The sequence below is a fragment of the Anolis carolinensis genome, chromosome 5 (genome assembly GCF_035594765.1).
Source record: "Anolis carolinensis isolate JA03-04 chromosome 5, rAnoCar3.1.pri, whole genome shotgun sequence".
NCBI lineage: Eukaryota > Metazoa > Chordata > Lepidosauria > Squamata > Dactyloidae > Anolis > Anolis carolinensis.
The window spans coordinates 3,747,680-3,771,012 of record NC_085845.1 but is presented as its reverse complement, the minus strand read 5'-3'; the positions used below and the strand labels follow the sequence as shown (position 1 = coordinate 3,771,012).

At 48.2% G+C, this 23,333-nt stretch overlaps 3 protein-coding genes across 8 annotated transcripts in view; 2 read left to right on the top strand and 1 right to left on the bottom strand.

Annotated features, from left to right (window-relative positions):
- LOC103281892 (drebrin-like protein A) overlaps nucleotides 1-23,333 on the top strand; it is a 215,788-nt gene that overhangs the window by 140,163 nt on the left and 52,292 nt on the right. The gene's annotated exons all lie outside the window — the stretch shown is intronic.
- On the top strand, nucleotides 991-9,618 carry wbp1 (WW domain binding protein 1). The gene is made up of 4 exons (XM_003229868.4): nucleotides 991-1,246; nucleotides 6,414-6,516; nucleotides 7,243-7,404; nucleotides 8,244-9,618. Exons 1-4 carry the CDS (start codon nucleotides 1,157-1,159, stop codon nucleotides 8,912-8,914), a joined length of 1,026 nt encoding a protein of 341 aa, XP_003229916.1. The 5' UTR covers nucleotides 991-1,156; the 3' UTR covers nucleotides 8,915-9,618.
- On the bottom strand, nucleotides 12,290-21,164 carry mogs (mannosyl-oligosaccharide glucosidase). 6 transcript variants are annotated; one of them, XM_062981908.1, is made up of 5 exons: nucleotides 21,016-21,164; nucleotides 17,654-18,049; nucleotides 15,725-15,968; nucleotides 14,353-14,543; nucleotides 12,290-14,227 (listed from the first exon to the last, which is right to left on the bottom strand). In XM_062981908.1, the coding sequence occupies exons 1-5, from the start codon at nucleotides 21,147-21,149 to the stop codon at nucleotides 12,508-12,510; spliced, it is 2,685 nt and encodes an 894-aa protein (XP_062837978.1). In that variant the 5' UTR covers nucleotides 21,150-21,164; the 3' UTR covers nucleotides 12,290-12,507. The 6 variants fall into 6 exon arrangements, with proteins under 6 accessions (XP_062837978.1, XP_003229915.4, XP_008122348.2 ...); XM_003229867.4 differs by having other exon boundaries at nucleotides 15,725-15,945; nucleotides 21,059-21,145; XM_008124141.2 differs by having other exon boundaries at nucleotides 15,725-15,945; nucleotides 21,016-21,065.

Genomic DNA, 23,333 nt, shown 5'->3' with positions numbered 1-23,333 from the left:
GAATGAGGAAGTACAGCCACTACTGGACGGTGAAGCAACAGCTCCCCCTGTGGCCGGAATCGTGAAGCTGGAAAAATGTTAAAAATGCCTCTGAGTCTGTCTAATGTATGTTGTTTGTCTGTTGGCATTGAATGTTTGCCATATATGTGTTCATTGTAATCTGCCCTGAGTCCCCTTCGGGGTGAGAAAGAAAGGCGGAATATAAATACTGTAAATAAATAAATAAATTTCCCAGACAATATATTTTCAATAAGGGGATACAGTCTTCTATTTGAATAGTACATATAAAAAATATTGTAAGTTCCAAATTAATATCCGTTTCCTCCTTGCCTTCAGTCTATTAGCTTCCTCTATGTACATTTTTAAATTAATTTTACACTGAGATATTGGATCATTGGTTGCCACCGGCTGTTAGGAATTGTGGGAGTTGAAGTCCAAAACACCCGCAGGGCCCAAGTTTGCCCGTGCCCGACACTCTTCCAGCCTCTCTACTTCCGCTTCCACCCGGATATCCCGCCTTCCGTGGAGCCAAACACGGGGTTGTTGTCTAACCTTCCCTATAGCCTTGTTTGACTATATCCGTCAATCATTGGCACGCTGAGATTCCTTGTTTTCCATTAGTCAGTATAGACGTCCGTCTTCCAACTCTTCCGCCTTACACGCTCGGCGTCTCGTTTCATTGGCCAGCAGGAAAATAAAGGCGGGGAATGTGTGTTGTTTTTCCCTCGCACAGAGCAATCCTTTTCCTCACCGTGTTCGGAACGCCCTCTAAAGATATCATTGGTCAAGATAGCTGTCAGTCATTCGTGCGGTTTGGATATCTTTGTTCCCATTGGTGGAAATCGACGCCCATGTACCCAGGGGGAAGGCCCCGCTCTTTCTTTGTCTGCCGTTGTTATGAGAGAAGTCAGAAGTCGTGCTCTGATTGGTCCTGGCCCGGAGAAAGCTCAGGCGCCGATTGGCTAGATGAGCCACCGAGGAGGCTCGGATTGGCGGGTTCGCCGCAAAGGGGCGGGGACGGCGCCTGGAGCAATGGCGGCGGCCGCGGCGGCCCGGTTGAGGCCTGAGGCGGCCGCCGGAGGGATGCCCACGGGCGGGACGAGGCCCGGGCGGAGGCGGAGGCAGAAGGCGGCGAGGGCGTGATGTAGGCGGCGCCATGGAGCAGGAGCCGCAGCCCAGGAGGAACCCGCGGAGGGAGGCCCAGGCCGGGTGGGCCGCCGCCGCCTTGCTGGGCCGGGAGAGGCAGGTAGGCCAAAGCGGGCATCCACACTGCGGAACGAATGCGGGTTGACACCACTTTGTGAATGCCCGAAGACCAGGCCTGGCCCAACTTCGGCTCTTCCTCCAGGTGTTTTGGACTGCAACTCCCACAATTCCTAACAGCCGATCTGTTAGGAATTGTGGGAGTTGCAGTCCAAAACACCCGGAGGGCCCAAGCTCAAATAAGTCTGGTAAAGACCCATATTTACGTTTATTTACATTGACTGGCGAGCTGGTCTCATGAAGGGTTAGTGCTCAGCTATTGAATTTGTGGAATTTATAGAAAAGTTGGCATACTGTTGGGTCAGTGGTTCTCAACCTGTGGGCCGTGGCCCAGCAATGGGCCTCAAGAGCGAAAATCTGTTCCACAATCCTCTTTCCTCTCGATTTATTTATGTTATTTACGCTCCTTTCAGCAGAGCTGATCATTGCATTGGACAGACCACATCAGCTACAGATTAATAATAGTAATAAACTTTATTTTTATATCCCGCACCACCTCCCCGAAGGGACTCGGGGCGGCTCACAACAGGGACAAGCCCGAACAACGACACAATATATTTGACAAAACTTAAAACATTTCAGCGATACACAAAATAAAATAATGGACAATACATTAAAATCCAAGCAGATAAAATCAGAGTAATTAAAAGCGAACCAGCAGGGACAGGTTTCATAAAGTGCTATATCATGGAAATGAGTAACAGTGATAAAGTGCTGTACGGTTTTATAAACATAAAGAAGTATTCTGATGACAACTCTATTGGGCCTATTCATTCAAACACGCTCCGGAACAACCATGTTTTTAAATATCGTTTTCTGTGGGCGAGCAGATGGCGTCTACTGGATGGCACATGTTCTGTATCAGAAACTAGAGCTGATGTGGTCTATCCAGTGCAAAAACTAAAGACTTGGCTATGCGTGCAAGCATTTACTGAGTAAACTTTATGGCTCGACATGGTCTGAATTAAGGGTGACGCACAAGGTTATTGGACGAACGGACTTAAGTAATATTATGTTTTGAATTTTGTATACTGTTTTTATTTGATTAAATTTAGGTGTTTACATATTTATGTTTTATTTTATTACTGTGATTTGTATTATCAGCATTGAATTTTGCCAGTTTTGTAAGCCGCCTTGAGTCCCCTCGGGTAAGAAAGGCGGGGTAGAAATGTTGTAAATAAACAAATAAATAAATTTTCTGAATCAGCGCCCTAAGTAACCAAACCAAAATGTTGTCCAAAAACTGATTCGTAATCCTTTTGGTACTAATGTTGGAGAGTGGGCCCTGGTCAAGTGGGCCCTGGTCAAAAACAGGTTGGGAGCCACTGTAGTAAGTGGATCTGTAATTGGTTAAGTGAACGAACCCAAAGGGTGCTCATCAATTCTTCTTCTTCATCTGGGAAAGAAGTGACGAGTGGAGTGCCATAGGCAGGATTCTGTCCTGGGCCCGGTTCTGTTCAACCTCTATTAATGGCTTAGATGAAGGTTTAGAGGGCATGCTGATCAAGTTTGCAAGTGACACCAATTTGGGAGGAAGAGCTAATAATCCAGAGGACAGGAGCAGAATTCAAAATGACCTTAACTGGTTAGAAAGCTGATTGGCCTAAACTAACAAAATAAATGTTAACAAGGAAAAATGAAAGATACTCTACTTAGGCAGAAAAAATAAAATGCAAAGATAGGGGATGCTTGGCTTGATAGCAGTATGTGTGAAAGAGTCCCCAAGGACAAGAAGGTAAACATGAGCCAACAATGTTATGTGGCAGCTAAAAAAAGCCAATGGGATTTTGGCCTGCATCAATAAGAGTCTAGTGTCTAGATCCACGGAAGTCATGCTATCCCTCTATTCTGCCTTGGTCAGACTACACATGGAATCACACTGTATCCAATTCTGGGCACTGCAGTTGAATTTAGATGTTGACTCTAAGCTAGAATGTGTCCAGAGAAGGGCAACTCAAATGATCAACAGTCTGGAGAACAAGCCCTATGAGGAATGACTTAAAGAGCTGGGATATTTATTTATTTATCATATCAGAAGCGAAACAGAGGGTACAGTTACAATGTATTTAGAAACACAAACAAAGTTAAAGACTTGGCATTATACTAAATGTCCTTTGACCAGAATCTGGCCACTTGGAGAGTGCCTCTGGTTTCGATGCGAAAGGGTCCTCCATTGTGCATGTGGCAGGGTTCAGACCACATTGTAGTAAGTGGTCTGGGTATGTTTAGCGTGCAGAAGAGAAGGCTGAGAGGAGACCTGATAGCCATGTATAAAATATGTGAGGGGAAGTCATAGGGAGGAAGGAAGGAGCTTGTTTTCAGTTCCTGGACCAGTGTCTGGCCGCTGTGATGGACTGGATGAGAGCTAACAGGCTGAAACTTAATCCTGACAAGACAGAGGTCCTCTTGGTCAGTCGTTCGACTGATCGGGGTATAGGGTGGCAACCTGTGCTTGACGGGGTCACATTCCCCCTGAAGGCGCAGGTCTGCAGTCTGGGGGTCCTCCTAGACTCAGTGCTGATGCTTGATGCTCAGGTGTCGGTGGTGACTGGGAGGGACTTTGCACAATTAAAGCTTTGCGCTGCTGCGACCGTATCTCCAGAAGCATGACTTGACCAGGGTGGTCCACGCTTTAGTTACCTCTAGAATGGATTACTGTAACGCACTCTTCGTGGGGCTGCTTTTGAAGACGGCTCGGAAACTACAACTAGTTCAAAGATCAGCAGCCAGATTGTTAACTGGAGCTAGTTACAGGGAGAGGTCAATTCCTCTGTTTAAACAGCCCCACTGGCTTAAGTTTCCGGTCCCAATTCAAGGTTTAGGTGCTTACCTATAAAGCCCTAAACAGTTCGGGGCCGGCCTTTCTTCTTGACCACATCTTTCCCTACAAACCTGTGCGATCCCTAAGATCTTCTGGGGAGGCTCTTCTCTCACTTGCTCCCCCTTCACAAATGCAGTTGGTGGGGACGCGAGAGAGAGCCTTCTCAGCGGTCACTCCCCGACTCTGGAATTCCCTCTCCAGGGAGATTAGGTTAGGTCTGACCTTCTCTACCTTCTGGAAACTGTTAAAAACATGGCTGTTTTGTTGTGCTTTTGACTAGACAAGCCCATTATAACCTGGTCCCATATCTATATTGAAAATCTCCCTGTCATTTTATAGTTTGTTTTCCATTCCAGATTTATCTCCCTACTTGTCTTGTCTATTGGATATATGTTCTACTTTGACATAGACATTCTCTCTTCAGTTTGACTGTCGCCTGTATTGTTGGGCTATATTAGACTTTTAATGCCTGAATGATTGTTTTAATATTTTTGTTTTAATTGTGTTTTACAGTAGAGTCTCACTTATCCAACACTCGCTTATCCAACGTTCTGGATTATCCAACACATTTTTGTAGTCAATGTTTTCAATACTTCATGATATTTTGGTGCTAAATTCGTAAATACAGTAATTACTACATAGCATTACTGCGTATTGAACTACTTTTTCTGTCAAATTTGTTGTCTAATATGATGTTTTGGTGTTTAATTTGTAAAATCATAACCTAATTTGATGTTTAATAGGCTTTTCCTTAATCTCTCCTTATTATCCAACATATTCGCTTATCCAACGTTCTGCGGGCCCATTTACGTTGGATAAGTGAGACTCTACTGTATTTAAATTATGACTTGTTTAATTTGTTTTAACGTTGATATATGTCTTAACTGTTCATTTTACGATGTTATATAATGTGCTGGGCTTGGCCCCATGTGAGCCACTCCGAGTCCCCAATGGGGAGATGGAGGCAGCATACAAATATAAAGAAGTAGTAGTAGTAGTAGTAGTAGTTGTTGTTATTATTTTCTGCTGCCCTGTAGGCTAGAACGCAATGGAACAATGGCTTCAAACTACAGGAAAGGAGATTCCACCTGAACATTAGGAAGAACTTCCTCACTGTGAGAGCTGTTCAGCAGTGGAATCCTCTGCCCCGCAATGTGGTGGAGGCTCTTTCTTTGGAGGCTCTGAAACAGAGGCTGGATGGCCATCTGTCACGGGGAGTGGGATGGGGAGGTGCTTTGAATGCGATTTTCCTGCTTGTTGGCAGGCGGTTGAACTGGATGGCCCACAAGGTCTCTTTTCTATGATACTAAGGAATCCTGAGGGTTATAGTTTTTGACAAGGAATACATCTGCACTGTGGAAGTAATACAGTTTGACACTACTTTAGCCACTGTAACTAGATGCTAAGGGCTCTTCCACACAGGCCCTATATCCCAGGACCTGACCCCAGGTTTTGTGCTTTAAACTGAGTCCGTGCTGTCACATAATCTGGGATGAACAGACAACTTGGGATATAGGGCCTATCTGGAAAGGCCCTTAGGAATCCTGTGGGTTATAGTTTGACAAGGAATGCATCTGCACTGTGGAATTAATACAGTTTGACATGACTTTAGCCGCCATAGCTAAATTCTAAGGAATCCTTTTATGCCATTCAATCCAAAATCCTCTCAAATGTCCCTAAGAAGGAAAAGGAGTGTGTGTTAGTGGAATCGTGGCACCATGAGCCCACTAACACTCATTCCTTTTCATTCTTAGGATATTTTCGAGGATCTGGAATTGGAACGGCATAAAAAAGCCTCTGCACAGTAACATCACAATATCACATTGTTTATTATGAGAATAGCCAAGATAAGCCTGTTTTTTTTTGGGGGGGGGGGTGAATAGCAGATATAGTTCTTCCTGTTTTAATAAAAGGTATTACAGCTCAGGGAGCCCTGGATCCATTGCAAAAGAAGAAGTTTTTGGCCAATTGAGACAATTGTTGTCTGATCCACATTTAATGATACATGCAAGCTTCACAACTGACATTATACCCTAGGCAGGGTCAGCTCGGGTTAGTCCTTAAGTGGGGAGATTACCAACTGACAAAACCACTTCCATTTCCACTTGGAAGGCACAGTGGTGCCTCAGAGTGTGGAGGTTTTAAGCAGAGGCTGGATGGCATGGATTGTGTGGTCCTGCCTGGCAGATGTGGTTCTGTTTATTGGGGATGTCAGCTTTGGATTTCTGCCCCATAGAACCTCAGTTAGAGGGAACCTCTGAGGGCCACTTAGTCAAATGCAGCTAAAGCACACCTCTGCTGTAAAAGCCACCTTTCTTTCTCCTTGCAGGCACGTGAGTACTGCCCTGGGGTGAACAACCAGCCCTACGTGTGTGAGACGGGCCACTGCTGTGGGGAGACGGGCTGCTGCATCTATTATTACGAACTCTGGTGTGAGTATTGCCAACTTAGAACAGGAAGGTTTTGCCTCTGAATTATATCAGGATGTTGAAGAAACCGATTGTCATTGGTTCTTCAATCACAACATTACATCATGGTTATTCACATTGTCTTCCCTGGGAAATGATAGTACCATCTCTACCTCCTTCCTAAATTCCCAGCTGTTTATCAGCCCAGGTGCTGAGAAGACTTTTTGGCTGTCCTCATACTTTAACAGCACTTTAACTCTAACTCCCATTTAGTTTATATCTTGTAATGGATATGCATTCAGTAGCCATTATGTTAGCACTCTATGGTACATGATATAACAAATACTGCCCCTTGACTTTGGGGGTTTGTGGGAGAACCACAATGGGTGTCCTGACACTAACAAAGCCATCTCTGAGTCTTCCTTGCCTAGGAAAACCCTGTTAAACTCATGAAGTTGCCATAAGTTGACAGCTGACTTGAAAGCACAAACATTAGATTAGGATATACCTACCACACAGGCAAAAATATTGGAGAGTTTGGATGATCATACTCCAGTTTAATGAACTGAGAAGTAAAAAGATGATCAAATCAGTTATTGTGTAAAAACACATCAGGGAGTTGGACTGGATGTCCTTTGTCGTCTCTCCAACTCTATATAATTCTATGATTCTAAGTGAAAGAACCTGCAATGAAATGAAATTAAATGAAAACCATCCTCCTCTTGCTCCCCTCCATTCTTTCCTTTGCAGGGTTCTGGCTTCTCTGGACGGTGCTGTTCCTCTTTGGCTGCTGCTGTGCTTACCGACACCGCCGGGCCAAACTGCGCCTGCAGCAGCAGCAACGGCAGCGGGAGATCAACCTCATCGCCTACCACGGTGCCTGCAACTACCCTCCGTCCATGGTGGACCTCAGTGAGTGGAGCGGTTGGATAGCCCTTGGGGTCGCTCCCATGATTCTACACAGGAGGGGGCTGAGCTAGAACTGGCTCAGTTCTGCTGCTGTGCTGGTGGTGACAGTGGCTGTTGAAGAGGAGAGGTTCCCATCAACTGAATGGCCCTGGGGGATGGGGGCTTTCCCTGTATTTCTGTGATTCAAAGCCATATCCAAGTAGAGAGAATCCAAAGAGGCTTTGCACTCTGCCTGGGGCTGCTTCTGAAGAGTGTTTGGAAACTTCAGTTGGTCCAAAGAGCTGCAGCCAATTTTTAACCAGCGCTGGCTGAAGACAGTTCACAACCCTCTTGTTGCAGCAACTTTGCTGGCTGCCTGTCTATTTCCAGGAACAATTCAAAGTGCTGGTCGTGACCTATAAAATCCTGTATGGTTCAGGTTCCAGCTATTTGGCAGATCATAGTTCCCTGTGCGAACCTGCCCCAAGCTCTAAGATCCTCCTCAGGAGAGGCCCTACTCTCAGTCCCACCACCCTCGCAATCAAAGTTCCTGGTAACTGCTCCTCAGTCCTGGAACTCCCTTCCAAGGGGACAAAAATAACCCCCTCCCATTGACTTCTCTGTTTGATTCTGTTTTAATACTTATATGCTATGGATTATAAATTGTCTTATACTTGGATGATTTGAGCCGCCTTGTATCCTGAGTAAGAGATAAAAACAGGATATAAATAAATAAAATAATAATCTCCTGGCTGTGAATCCCATGGCTCCCTGAAGCTCTTGGGCAGTCAAAGATACAGGTCAAGTGGTCCCTCTGGCCCTTCTGCCTCTTCACTCAACTCCCTCTTCCTCCTCCTCTGCAGGGATGCTGGCTTCCTTCAAGCTGCCTGCCTATGAGGAGGTGGCCCACCGCCCGACCACCCCTCCGCCCCCCTACAGTGCCATCCTGGGAAGCGCCGCCAGCCGCCGGGGCTCCAGCACCTTGACGCTGACGGGCAGCTCAGAGAACTACACCAGCTGCTCCTGCGAGTCCAGCTGCCTGACCTCCCCCAGCAGCACCTCGCTCTCGGCCACAGAGGCCAGCACCCCCAGCGAGGCCGAGATGGATGGAGCTGGGGCCTGCAGCAGTGGCAACGCGGTGGGCAGCTGGGAGCAGGCCGAACGGTCGGAGGGAGGCCCCTCTGCGGCCCCGTCCCCCAGGCACGCCCTCTTCTCCTCTAACGTGGAGCTCTTTGACGGCGACCCACAAAGGCGACCCTCTGACAGCGAGGAGGGTTCGGAGCCCCTGGAGGAAGGGGAGCACTCCCGGCACCGGCGCCTGACAGGGGACTCTGGGATTGAGGTGGGGCGTGGCCAGGAGGACGAGGAGGAGGAAGACGAGGAGGAGGAGGAAGCCGCCCGCCTGCTCGAGAAGGGGGGCCCTTGCTCTCCCTCCGGCACCGAGGCCCGGAGCCTGTGCGGGGGGCTGGCAGAGGGAGACCCCGAGGAGCTGTCCCGCCCCGCCAGCTCCCCCTCACCAACGCTGCCTGTTTGAGGGGACCGGTCCCACTTGGCCCCCACCTCAGAAAACTGCGCCAGGCGGCCCAGCATCATGGCCAGCAAGGGCCTGTCCCCGCTGCGGTTCACTGTGGAGAACTCCCGCCTTAGCACCAACACTGCCCTCCGCTGCTGCTGCCGCCGGCTCTCACGCTCCCCCCTCGTGCCCTGCCCTGCTTAGACAATGTGTCGGTCGTGCTCTGTCCTCCCAGCTCTGTGACCAAAGGTCTGCTTCCTCTTCCTCCCCCACAGACATTTGGGTGCTGACTTGGGGCTGGGGCGGGGGGCGTATGACTTCTGTAGCAGCTGTGTGTGTACATGTGCATACGTGTGTGTGCGTGTGTGTCTCCTGCTGTGCTCCATAGCATTTGGTGCGAGCTGTCGCTCTACCTCCCGTGGGGCGGGCAGACCCTTCCCCTGAGCATCCGCACTGGGCTTGGGCTTGGCTGGCTGCATGACTAAGGAGGGGTCCCTGCTGTGGAGGCCGGCCTCCTCCCCCACTCCCTCCCAGATCCCACCACCAATGGGCTGGGCTGGGAGTGGGGAGCTGGCCTTCCCCTTTCGGGCTGCTTGAGGCAGCTTGGGTGGCCCATGCCCTGCCAGTGCCTGGGAGCCTTTGGAGTGTATGTGGTGGTGGTGGGCTCTACAGCCCTGCGGAATGGGGCGGCGGGGTGTGCTTACTATTAAAGAGATGTGGAAAGACTTGGCCCATTGGCTTTTCAATTGGATGGTGGGGAGGGTTCCAGCTGGTGTTAAATGATGTGCAAAGCAGGTGGGTGCCATGCTCGACTTGTTAGGAAGACAAGGTGTGCGCTGAAAGGATGTGAACATGGCTTTAAAATTGCCCTTCTCACCTCTAAACCCGGGGTGGCCTGGAGCTTTAACTCGACTTGACTTCTCCCCCTTTCTTTGGGCTCTTTTAATTCTGTATTATGGTCTGGTTTGCAGCTCTTAAATGTTCTAAGTTCGGTGGAAAGATCCTGCAGACCTAGCACCCTTTCTCCCACTCCCTTCTATGTTGTGGGAGTCATGTTTGTGTCAGCCTTGAATGAATTGCCATTGCTGCATCCCATGCAGAACTAAAATCTTTTTAAAAATTTTTTGCTGGTTGACCAAAGAGTCATTTTGACAGACAAAAGAACACTATTCTACGCATTTGTAAGTCCTCTAGTGTGAATATATCGTCAACTTTCAGCGTAATCATGCTGGAGAACATGGGGGAGTTCTAGAGAACTGCTCTTTCATGTAAAAAGTAATGGGTGTCTTTTTAATGTGGTTTCCCCACTTTCAGGGGGGGGGGGTCTTACCCCTCAAACTGCAGCCAATGTAGTGTCAGCTCAGTTAAGAAATTGTGTATGATGCAGTTAGTGCAAAGAATGGCCTTCATTGAGAGAGATATATGGAGGTTGGAGGGTGGGTACAAGAGCTTAGAATCACGGGAATTGGGGGGGGGGGGGCAAGGACCATCCCCCTGAGGCCAATGCAGGCATCCACTGTGGAAGCCAATTCCTGAGAGGTCTTCAACCTGTTTTCCACCTCCTTTGCAGGACTCTGCCACTTTCCAGTTTGTTGTTGGACTTGCAAACTTGCGGGAGGGAGAAGAATTGGGACTATTAAGGGGGAGCGGTGAGAACAGAAAATTCAACCTTCCTTGGGAGAAGTTCTGGTTCTGCAGTGCTGGCTAATGCCTGGGAAGATTGGAACTTGCTGCCAGGATCTGGACGCTAAGCCAGAGAAATGTAGCACACTTATCCCTCCTGTGTTTTTGGGGACAGCAATCCTGTCCACATAGAACTCAGTTGTTAAGCAACGAAGAACTGGCTCCCCTCAAAACAGGAAGGAACAGTGTGCCTGCACCTTCTCACCCCTTCCCCTCATGGGCTGAACTGCTTCCCTCTTTTCCGTGACAACAACAGTCAGTGGCCTGTTGCCCAGAGAGCTACAGGAGAGTATACTGTGGCCCATTGAAAACAGACCTAACATTCTAGAGTTGAGAGGGACCCCAAGGGCCATCCAATCCAACCCCGTCATGCAGGAAGACACAGCCTACTCTCCTGATCTATGCAATTCACACATGTGCCCATGTCACTAGCAGTTCTAGCAGTCCAGGTGGGTAACCAACTGGGTGAAGCTCTCCCAGCCAGCCATAGTTGCCCTTCAGCTCACAGGCAAAGACCCAGCAGGCCTAAAATGCTTCTAGTTCTCTCTGTCTTGGCAGAAGAGTGGGAAGAGAGTTGCCACCGCAGCCTCCTAAGGAATATGGGCAAAGCTGCTGCTGGAACAACGTGTCCTGTTGAGACTGCTCCTCCCGGCATCCTTGGCTGGTCTGGGATGTCCTGTGTCCTCTGGTGTAGAAGCCATGTTGCATTGCACCAGGGACATGGGACCCATGGCTTTCCAAGGCCTGTGGTCAAAGCCTGGTCTAGAAATCCAAACATTCCTCTATTGGAAGCTGCCTGGTGACAACTTAGACCAGGGCTGCTTAAACTTGAGACCACTCTCCACCTGAGAAATTTTTAACATGATCCCATGTACAGTAGAGTCTCACTTATCCAAGCCTCGCTTATCCAAGCTTCTGGATAATCCAAGCCATTTTTGTAGTCAATGTTTTCAATGTATCATGATATTTTGGTGCTAAATTTGTAAATATAGTAATTACAACATAACATTACTGCATATTGAACTACTTTTTTTGTCAAATTTGTTGTATAACATGATGTTTTGGTGCTTAATTTATAAAACCATAACCTAATTTGATGTTTAATAGGCTTTTCCTTAATCCCTCCTTATTATCCAAGCTATTCGCTTATCCAAACTTCTGCGGGCCCGTTTAGCTTGGATAAGTGAGACTCTACTGTATATATAAAACATGTATATTTTACATTTGCTGATATTAAATCAGCATTTGCAAGGTTTGCTAAACAGGCTGGTTTCCCTTTTTCTGGAGTAAAGCTGAAGTGCTTTCTAAAGAGTCCACTCTAAAGGCTGCACAACAGATTCCTCTAAATGTTCATAATATGGAGTTAAGAAACCTTTTATTGTTGCCAATTTTTTGGGGACCCTAACATTGAGTAGAGTCTGATTTTCCTTTTTCTGGAGTGTAACTGAAGCATTTTCCGCAGAGTCCGCTATAACCACGGCATATGGTTGCTAAAAATTTGTGTAAATGGCTGGTATTTAGAAACCTTTAACTGGCTCCAAATATTTTGTGACCCCAATATTGAGCTCAGGGAACTCCATTTGAGGCTGGGACCCACAGATTAAGGAGCCCCGCACTTGACCACCCTCAGCTCACCGCTCCTGTTTCCTTATTGACATGGGGATGCCCACCATTACCAACTCACACTGCAGTCTAAAAGATGAGAGGGCTCTGTACTTTCCCGCATCACAGCTTTATTTCACTTTAAAAATGAAAAAGATAAAGGCTTCTGGCATTGCAGTTTGCCGGGAGCCGGAGTCCAGGTTGCTCCTGCCTGGAAACCTGAGGGAGATGAGCGCAGGGCCCACCAAAAGCAGGCAGGGCAACCCTGGTGCTTGGCACAGGATGGCTGGGAGGGCACCCGTGCGGTTCTCTCCTGTCTCCGCCAGCCCTCAATACTCTTCGGCCATCATGAGCACCACCAGGGCTGACCAGCCGGTGAAGGGGTAGCAGCCTTGACCCCGGCCGGTGCTGTCGTTGTACTGCTCCCAGATGTATCCGCTCTCCTGGTATTGCCGGAAGACGTTGCCAATGAGGTTGGCGCGCAGCTGGCGGTAGAGGGCAGATGCCTGTTCCCGGTAGGGCCCCTCTAGCTGGCCATAGTGGTGCAGCGCCCGCACCGCCAGGTAGTTGATGTTGAGCCAGATGGGCCCCCTCCAGTAGGGTGGGTCATGCTCCGTGTTGTGCTTGAGGTAGAAAGGGCTGCTGCGCGAGAGGGAGCGCAGGCCAAAGGGCGTCCACAGCTTTTTCTCACTGCGCATGTCCGCCAGCAGATTGCCCAAGCGGGGCGAATTGGGGTGCAGCAGCTCCAGCAGAAGCGGAAACAGACTCACATAGCCGAGGGCGCCCCCCACGAACTGCAACGCGGGCGGTTTGCGGACGATGCGCAGCAGCCGCGGAGAAGGCAGGGGCTGGCCAGGTGGAGGGGGGCGGAGCCTCTCGCGCTCCAGGGCCACGGCAGAGGTGTGGTTGCCATAGTCAGCAAAGGTGCCCAGAGCCTCGGCCCAGTGGTGCTGATCCAGCAGCTGGTTGTCAGCGAGTGTCTCAGCCATGCGCCGGTACTCCTCTGCTGGCGCTTCAATCCTGGCGGCCACGTCCGCCATGACGGCAGAGACAACAGCCATCCAGCAACGCAAGTCCAGGTGGCGCTCGTCCGGCGAAGGGTGGGAGGCCCGAGGATAATCATCCAAGCCAGAAGTCAGGGTCTTAGGGTTGAGGAACAGGCGGGTGTCCTGATCCCGGCCACGCCAGCGGAAGGTGTAGGGCAACGGACCGGTCTGCGTCTGGTTGTACCAATCGTACCAGCTCTGGAGGCGCGGGAAGATGCTCCGCAGGAAGTTGCCATCTGCCTGGCCCTGGGCCAGCAGTTGCCGCAACGTCAGGAAGAGCGTGGGGGGGTTTCCGGCGCTGCTGTGCTGCACGAGGAATTCGGAGGGTACTTTGGTGCGGGCCTCATCGCCCAGGATCTGCTCCCGCGGGATCCAGCCCTCTGCATTCATAAGGTCGAGCCAGTGAGCCAGCACCTCCCGGCTGAGGGCCGGGTCCCAGCGGGCGACAAGCAGCTGGTGGAAGCCTTCATCCCAGAGGAATCCGCGGGGGAAGAAGGAGCGGGAGGGCACGGCCGTGAAGAGGGGGCCCTCTGGATACAGTTGGGGCTGCTCTGCGTGCGGGGACTGCACCAGGGAGCGCCCAAAGAAGTAGCCCATCCCTCCCAGCATGTTGCTGAGGGCGGCCCTGGCGAAGCGCTGCTCCTGCGGGGAATAGCCCTTGGCGGCCAGTCCAAAGGTCTCCTCAAAGCGCCGCTCAAAGGCAGCCGCGTGTCGATCCAAAGCCCCAGTCAGCGCTTCTCCCGCAAGACGTTCGGTCCGTTCAGAGAAGCTTCCGGATTCAAAGACCACCTCCAGGCGGCACGGAAGAGAGACAGTCACTTGGTGGATGAGGAGCTGGCTGCGCGGCTGCACTCCTCCCGGCGCAATCCGATAGGTGTCCACCCCGAAGTATCGGCGCTTGGGTGCCCCTGGGGGGGCGAAGGAGAAGCGGGGGGCCAGGCTGGCCTTCACCACTTCACTCAGGCGGTGCAGCCCTTCTGCCTTTGCATCCAGGTAATTATAACTGCAGGAGAGGAGAGAATGAGAAGCAGTCAGGGTGGGGTAATCAGCACCCTCCCTCCTCTCCCCAGACTGCCCCTCCCCTGACTTCTGCCCAGACATAGCACCTTGGCAGCACAGGCAGAGTACCTGGCATAGAGAGGCGTGCCCGTCTCAGAGGTGGGCGGCTGGAAGGTGATGGTGAAGTGCCCCAGCTCCTCCGTCACACCAGTCAGGGAGGCCATCCGGCTCTTCTCCTTCACTTGTGGCTGCAGCGCCCCTTGACCATCAGTCGCCACGTAGAACAGCAGGGAGACAAAGGGCGCCTGGGGCCCTGACCTCTAATAATAATAAATAATAACTTTATTTTTATACCCTGCCCCATCTCCCCGAAGGGACTCGGGGAGGCTTACATGGGGCCAGGCCCAGGTGAAAACAAACAATATACAGACAATATAAAAACCCAATAATATAAAACAAATCAATAAAACATATAAGATCACATACACAGTAAAACATATTTGGATAAAATCCTGTGTATGCTCCTAAAAAAGAACGGCCAGAAAAAGTGCATATAGTGTAAAATGTAACTGGGGAGAGATAGATACCCGGAACTATTATCCAGATAAGGTGCTTGGGAAGGCGTAAACAAAGGAACGATGTCCAACAAAAGGAATGGAATAAAGTGCAATATAGATATTGTAGGCAACAGGGCAATCCCAACCATGAAGGCAAAAATCATTCGCCAATGGACTGTTGGAAAAGCCAAGTTTTCAGGCTCTTCTGAAAAGTAAGGGTAGGGGCCTGCCTAATCTCCCTGGGGAGAGAGTTCCAGAGCCGGGGGGGGGGCACGTGGGGAAGGCCCTCTCGATTGAGAAGGTGGTGGGAGCGAGAGGAGGGCCTCCCCCGATGAACGAAGAGACTGCAGGTTCATAGGGGGAGATGCGGTCACGAAGAGAGCCACAGGTGGGGTTTGTTCCACAGGACAGGACACAAAGGGATCTTCACACACCACAGTGGCTTCAGCCAAGGGGATCCTAGGACACAAACCTCATGAAACTAAAAAACCCGGATCCCATAGGATGTCAGCACACATCAAATAAGTCTTTAGTGTAGAAATGACTGGAGCTCTTTGCCTTTCGGGCTTGCCTGCGCAGCCCCCTATCCTCTCCCGCTGGCTCATGTTTTTTTGAGAACCTCTGTGAATGAGATCCTAAGACTGAAGACAGGAAGAGACCCTTTGGGCGAGATGGAGAGTGGACATCCCAACTAGGACCGCTTCCTGTTTCCACACAGGATTTGAATCCCCCCCACGAGGAAGTAAAAACATGGAATAATTAAAACAGACAGACATAAACTAATTAAGTGGGGACTGCTTTTAGGCTAGCTGGGGAAAAGGAACTGCATTTGCTACCAAAACCTATTAACATGGCAGCCTCCTTGAACAACATGGAGAAGTGTTGGTGATCAGCCTGGTAGTGGGACCAAAGCCTAGCTGCCTCTTCTCCCCTTCTGCCCTCACCTCCGGCCGAGCTGTGACCCTCCAGCTCCAGTCCCCTCCATGCCGGCCCCCAGGGCGCTTCACAAACTCCGTCTGTAGGCTGAGACCCACGTCGCGGAGCTCCTGCACCCCGAAATGGACGCCGTCGTGGAGAAGCCAGCCGTAGCGGGGCAGGCCATCGCTTTGCTCGCAGGTGTGCCGCAGCCGGATGTCCCCCTCCAGCTGGTGCATCCACATCAGGCCTGCAGAAAGGGGCAGAGGGAGGCTGGGATTCAGAGAGTGGCCCCAGATAAGTGGTCAGCCCTCCTGCAGCCTGTTCCACCAGCCAAGCTATGGGGCAGCTGGGAGAAGATGGACAGTAAAGCAGCCGGAAGAGAGACTCCCAAGGACAACCCAAGCCCTATTCTGCCTTGCAGGAAGACACTATCCAAGCCTTCTTAACAGATGGCCATCTCCAAAGAAAGAGACATCATAGGAATTCCAGAAAGAAGAATATTCCACTGCCTAACAGCTCTTACTGTCAGGAGGTTCTTCCTAATGGAATCTATTTTCCTGGAATTTGAATCTATGGCTCTGTTGTGTCCCACTCTCCAAAGCAACCCAAAAAACAAGCTTTGCCTCAATATGAAACCCTTTCCGATGTTTAAAAAAAGGCTCTCATGTCCTCTTTCAGCCTTCTTTTCCCCAAGCTAAACATACCCACCTTCCTAAAACACCACTCAGAAGGACCTTTGGTTTGCAGACTTTTAACAATTTCAGTGGACTTCTCTGGACACTTTCCAGATGGATCACTCCCATCTTGAACTGCTTATTCTAGACAAAGCCTTATTCTAATATATTAAGGTCCTTTGGATCCTGAGCCTGTCCTCTGGGGTACTAGGAACCCCTCCCAATATGGTGCCATCTGCAAATTTGATTACCATGCCCTTTAGTCCGTCACCCAAGTCATTCCTTCCAGTAACATTTTTGATTAATTTTTAATTGTTACAATCCTCCCAACCACATCACCCAAACCACATATTTCCTCTACATCTTTAACCATGAGCACAATGTGCTTAGTTAGTATACAATACATTGGCTTCTTCACTTTTTTGTCCATTCCACATAAACTAACTATTTAATTTAATTTATTTTGTTTTCCTGTGTATCCTGTATTTCCTGTGAATTAAACATGCTATAATGTCAGCTCGAACTTGATCTTAAAGATAATTATCCCAGTTTTCCATAGTCCGTTTTTTCATCCTTCCACTTCCTGTTCTGCTAAAAATCATCATTTTATTCTTGTTCTTTTACGTTAATCTTGTTGTTGCCTAACAGTCCCATTAGCATCAAACCTATACTCACTTGAAGTAATATTTTGAATAGTTTTTTCCCCCAAAAGGCTATCTGATACCTTTGAACATTCCCACCACACATGGACATCACCCAAATCTTTGAGACAGATGTTGCATAGCCCTGGACTATTGAACAGCGCTTCCTTTACTTTCCAGGGAGAACCAAAACAAACTGTCATAAATATATGATGTATGATTTGAATGAAATGGTATGAAAGATGTATGGTTGGGGTTTATAGAGGCTAGATAGAGATGCCATCCTGGAAAACTACTGAACAGATGAACTGTAGGACATGGGGACTGAATTATTCAAATGCGCAGCAAAAAACCAAGTTTTTAACTGCTTTTTAAAAGATGCAAGGATGGGAGCCTGCCTGATCTCCCTAGGAAGGGAGTTCCAGATCCGGGGGGCCACAACCGAGAAGGCCCGCTCCCTCGTCCCTGCCAACCAAACCTGCGAGGGAGGCGGGAGCGAGAGAAGGGCCTCCCCGATGAACGAAGAGATTGTGCAGATTCAAAGGGGAAAACACGGTCACAAAGGTAGGTGGGTCCCGAACCGAACTGAATAAAGGTTTTTAAAGTTTAAAAAGTATTCATGACAAAACCTCTCCCTCACCTGTGACCAGGGACCGGGGGCTGCGGGTCTTCATGCCAAAGTAAACCTGGGGCCGGTAGGAGCCCCAGAAGAGGTCCGGCGAGAGGCCGGGGCCGCTGGCGTTGGGCCCCAAGAGGCGGGGGGCCGGGTGCAGGGTCACCGTCCGGGCGGCCAGCCACCACCGGGCGTAGAGGCCGTAGGCGAAGGCGGCACAGCCCAGGGCCCCCGAGGCCAGCGCCAGCACCCCACAGATGCGGCCCAGGTCCCAGGATGATGATGATGCAGCGGTGGCTCCTGGTCGCTCCGTCCTTTTCATCGCAAAGGACCGAAGCAGGCCCTTTTCCTGCGCCCGGGGCCCTGCGTCCGCAGCCCTGCGCCTCCGCTCCCTGGCCATCCTTTTGGCTGCACTCTGCCCACCTGGAAGGAAGGAGGAGAGAGATGTGGGAACGACAACACTGGGATATTGTTCAGTGTTTTCCAATGTGTTCTGGCAGCATTTACTCCTGACATTTGGCCTGCATCTGGAAAAACGTGACCTGCCCATGGTCACCCCATGGGCTTCCATAGCCGACCAGTGATTCAAGATTTGGCCTCCACAATCCTAATCCAACCCTCAAGTCAATAATAATACTAATAATTTTATTTTTGTATGCCGCCTCCATCTCCCCAACGGGGACTCAGAGCGGCTCACACGGGGGCAAGCCCAATCTATATATATAAAAGAGTGATGGCATCACGGCAACCCACAAAACAACAAAACTACAGGCCCCCCAACCTCGAAATTTGACAACACAACCCATCATCCACGCCTCTAGGTTGATACAACAAAAAGAAAAGAAAAAAGTCCTAATTAGAGGGAGGGTAATAATTGTTTTTATCCAATTGCTGCCAGTTAGAAGGCTAAGCTCCGCCCACTTGGTCTCCTAGCAACCTACTCAGCTCACCCAGCTTCTCAATAATAATAATAATAATAATAATAATAATAATAATAATAATAATAATAATACAATCCTAAGGTTAGCAGATACCCCTAAGGGTCATCCAGTTCAACTTCCTTATATCATGCAGGAGGACACAATCCAACCACTCCTGACAGATGCCCATCCAATATCTGCACAATAATAATACACATCAAATCATAGCATCAGACAGGTAGGAGACACCCCTAAAGGCCATACAGTCCAACCCAATTCTGCCATGCAGGACACAATCCAAGCACTCCCAACAGATGGCCACCCAGCCTCTCAATACTAATAATAATAATAACAACATCATCATACAATCCTAAGGTTTGCAGTGATCATGCAAATCAACTTCCTTCTACCATGCAGGATGACACAATCCAAGCACTCCTGACAGATGGCCATCCAGCCTCAACAAGTTCTCACCAACACCACCAGACAACACCACAGCAACGCGTGGCTGGGCACAGCTAGTACAATCATATAATATCATAAAATCAACAGTTGAGACACCAAAGAATGCATTTAAAAACAAATTAAACAAGTCATGATTTAAAATAGACATAATTAAAATATTAAACAATCATCCAAGGTGTTAAAGGGTCCAATATAGGACAACAGTCTGGGCGACAGTCAAAACTGATGAAGGGAGTGTCTTATACAAAATAGACATCCTCAGAGGTTGTGAGATCTGTTGGAAACTGGGCAAGTGGGGTTTATATATCTGTGGAATAATGTTCAGGGTGGGAGCAAGAACTCTTGTCTGTTGGAGGCAAGTGGGAATGTTGCCATTGGCCTCATAACCTTTGAGGATGCCTGCCATAGATGTGGGCGAAACGTCAGGAGAGAATGCTTCTGGAACATAGCCATACAGCCCAGAAAACAAATAGCAACCCAGTGATTCCAGCCATGAAAGCCTTCGACAATATTATTATTATTACGTTATACAGTAGAGTCTCATTTTTCCAAGATAAACGGGCCGGCAGAACCTTGGATAAGCGAAAATCTTGGATAATAAGGAGGGATTAAGAAAAAAGCCTATTAAACATAAAATTACATTATGATTTTACAAATTAAGTACCAAAACATCATGTTTTACAAGAAATTGGCAGAAAAAACAGTTCAATACACAGTAATGTTTTGTAGTAATTACTGTATTTACGAATTTAGCACCAAAACATTGCAACATTTACTACAAAAACAATTGATTACTAATAGGCTGTCTTGCATAATACAGAACCTTGGATAAGTGAAGCTTGGATAAGTGAGACTCTACTGCAGGGGTCCCCAAACTAAGGCCCGGGGGCCGGATGCGGCCCTCCAAGGTAATTTACCTGGCCCTCACCCTCATTTATAATATAATATTTTAATATCAGTTTCAATAATATAATATATTGTATATACATATAATATTGATAATAATATTATCATTTTATACAATACAATACTAACAATAATATCATATAATAATATTAATTATATGTTATATATTACATATAATATTACAGTATAGTGGTGTAGTTCAATATAGTATAATGCTAATATTGTGCTATGCTAATAATATAATATTTTGTATGTACATACAGCTGCTCTGAGTCCCCTTCGGGGTGAGAAGGGTGGGATATAAATGTAGTAAATAAATGTAGTAAATGAATAAATAAATAATTTTGGACTTAGGCTCGCCCAAAGTCTGAAATGACTTGAAGACACACAACAACAACAACAACAACAACAACAATCCTAATTAACCTGACTATCTCATTGGCCAGAAGCAGGCCCACACTTCCTATTGAAATCCTGATAGGTTTATGTTGGTTAAAATTATTTTCATTTTTAAATATTGTATTGTTATTTCATTGTTATTGTTGCTGTTTTGCACTACAAATAAGATATGTGCAGTGTGCATAGGAATTTGTTCGTTTTTTTCCCCCCCAAATGATAATTCGGCCCCTCAACAGTCTGAAGGATTGTGGACCGGCTGTCTGCTTTAAAAGTTTGAGGACCCCTGCTCTACTGTATATTATATACTTGAATTATATATTATATATTATGATATTATTGTTATTATATTGTTGTTGTTATTATTAATCCCCGGCTGCTTCCATTAAAAGGCCTTTCAATACACTTCAAAACCTAAAGATATACAAACATTAAAACAGAATTAAATGGCCATGCAATCCAACGCCCTTCTTTCTGCCAGGAAGAGAGACACCATCCGATCCCTCCCGACAGATGGCCATGCAGCCTCTGCTTCAAAACCTCCAGAGGAGGAAGGAAGGAAGGAAGGAAGGAGACTCCGCTGGACTCCAAGATGAGGGGGTCACTTCCGTGTGGTCAGTGCCCAGCTGGACATCAAATACCTCCACACACGCACACCCCCCTCCTCAAGACCCCCACTCAAGGCCCTCCAGCAAGGCCTACGGTTGCCATGGAAACCAGCCCGGGCCGCCTGGCCTCCCCTCACCGCTTCCGTCGAGCCCGCCACGCGCCTCCGAAGCCACGCCCCCCGGACTACGTTTCCCGGCGTGCCTCGCGAAAGGGGAAAGAAACGTCATTTCCTCCTCAGAGGCCTACTGGGAAGCGTCGAAAGAGGGACACGTGTCAGGCATGGAAGGGTTGGGTGTGGGCCTGCTTCTCAGGGCTTTAGGATAGATATAGATAAATAGATTAATAGACTTAATCTATATATATAAAAGAGTGATGGCATCACGGCAGCGGACAAAACAACAAAAGTAAACACCCCACAACCTCGAAAATTGACAGCACAACCCCTCATCCATGCCTCTAGGTTGATACAACAAAAAGAAAAGAAAAATAAAGTCCTAATTAGAGGGAGAGGAATAATTGTTTTTATCCAATTGCTGCCAGTTAGAAGGCTAAGCTCCGCTCACTTGGTCTCCTAGCAACCCACTCAGCCCAGGACCCTTTACCTTAACTACCACCAATTCCTCAATATTTTATTTCCCATACCACCATACTTCGCCACAGCAACGCGTGGCCGGGCACAGCTAGTATTTTATATAATATCTATCCACATAATAAAAGTGAAAATGTGTATGTGAGTGAAGGTACTGTAGATCCCATCATCCGTGGTCCATCCTCCCCCAACCTCACCAGGTTGTAAAGTACCTCATGGAGAGTCTGTGTGCCAAATTTGGTCCAGATCTGTCATTTTGGGGGTGTTGCAGTAGTTTCTGGGAGTGAGTGAAGGTATTGCAGATCCCATCATCCGTGGTCCATCCTCCCCAAAACCTCACCAGGATGTAAAGTACCTCATGGAGAGTCTGTGTGCCAAATTTGGTCCAGGTCTGTTATTTTCGGGGTGTTGCAGTAGTTTCTGGGAGTGAGTGAAGGTATTGCAGATCCCATCATCCGTGGTCCATCCTCCCCCAAACCTTACCAGGATGTAAAGTACCTCATGGAGAGTCTGTGTGCCAAATTTGGTCCAGGTCTGTCATTTTGGGGGTGTTGCAGTAGTTTCTGGGAGTGAGTGAAGGTACTGCAGATCCCATCATCCGTGGTCCATCCTCCCCCAAACCTCACCAGGATGTAAAGTACCTCATGGAGAGTCTGTGTGCCAAATTTGGTCCAGGTCTGTCATTTTGGGGGTGTTGCAGTAGTTTCTGGGAGTGAGTGAAGGTATTGCAGATCCCATCACCCGTGGTCCATCCTCCCTCAAACCTCACCAGGATGTAAAGTACCTCATGGAGAGTCTGTGTGCCAAATTTGGTCCAGGTCTGTCATTTTGGGGGTGTTGCAGTAGTTTCTGGGAGTGAGTGAAGGTACTGCAGATCCCATCATCCGTGGTCCATCCTCCCCCAAACCTCACCAGGATGTAAAGTACCTCATGGAGAGTATGTGTGCCAAATTTGGTCCAGATCTGTTATTTTGGGGGTGTTGCAGTAGTTTCTGGGAGTGAGTGAAGGTATTGCAGATCCCATCACCCGTGGTCCATCCTCCCCCAAACCTCACCAGGATGTAAAGTACCACATGGAGAATCTGTGTGCCAAATTTGGTCCAGGTCTGTCGTTTTGGGGGTGTTGCAGTAGTTTCTGGGAGTGAGTGAAGGTACTGCAGATCCCATCATCCGTGGTCCATCCTCCCCCAACCCTCACCAGGACATAAAGTGTGTCATAGGGATTCTGTGTGCCAAGTTTGGTCCTGATCTGCCATGCGTGGGGGGTCACAGGGGTCTCTGGAAGTGAGTGAAGGTACTGCAAGTCCCATCATCCATGGCAAGTTTGGTCCAGATCCATTGTTGGTTGGGTTCAGAGTGTTCTCTGTATGTAGATGAACTACAACTCCTATAAATCAAGGTCAATTCACCCCAAACGTGGTCATGGGGGTTCCATGTGCCCAATGTGGTCCAGGTCCACGGTCAGTGGGGGTCACAATGCTAGATAATATATGTATGTATGTATATATGTATGTGTGTGTATATATATACATAGCCTTATGATTGGTGTGTGTATGTATAGATATGTATATAGCATTTATGATATGTATACTATATATATACAGTAGAGTCTCACTAATCCAAGCCTCACTTATCCAAGCCTCTGGATAATCCAAGCCATTTTTGTAGTCAATGTTTTCAATATATCGTGATATTTTGGTGCTAAATTCGTAAATACAGTAATTACAACATAACATTACTGCATATTGAACTACTTTTTCTGTCAAATTTGTTGTATAACACGATGTTTTGGTGCTTAATTTGTAAAATCCTAACCTAATTT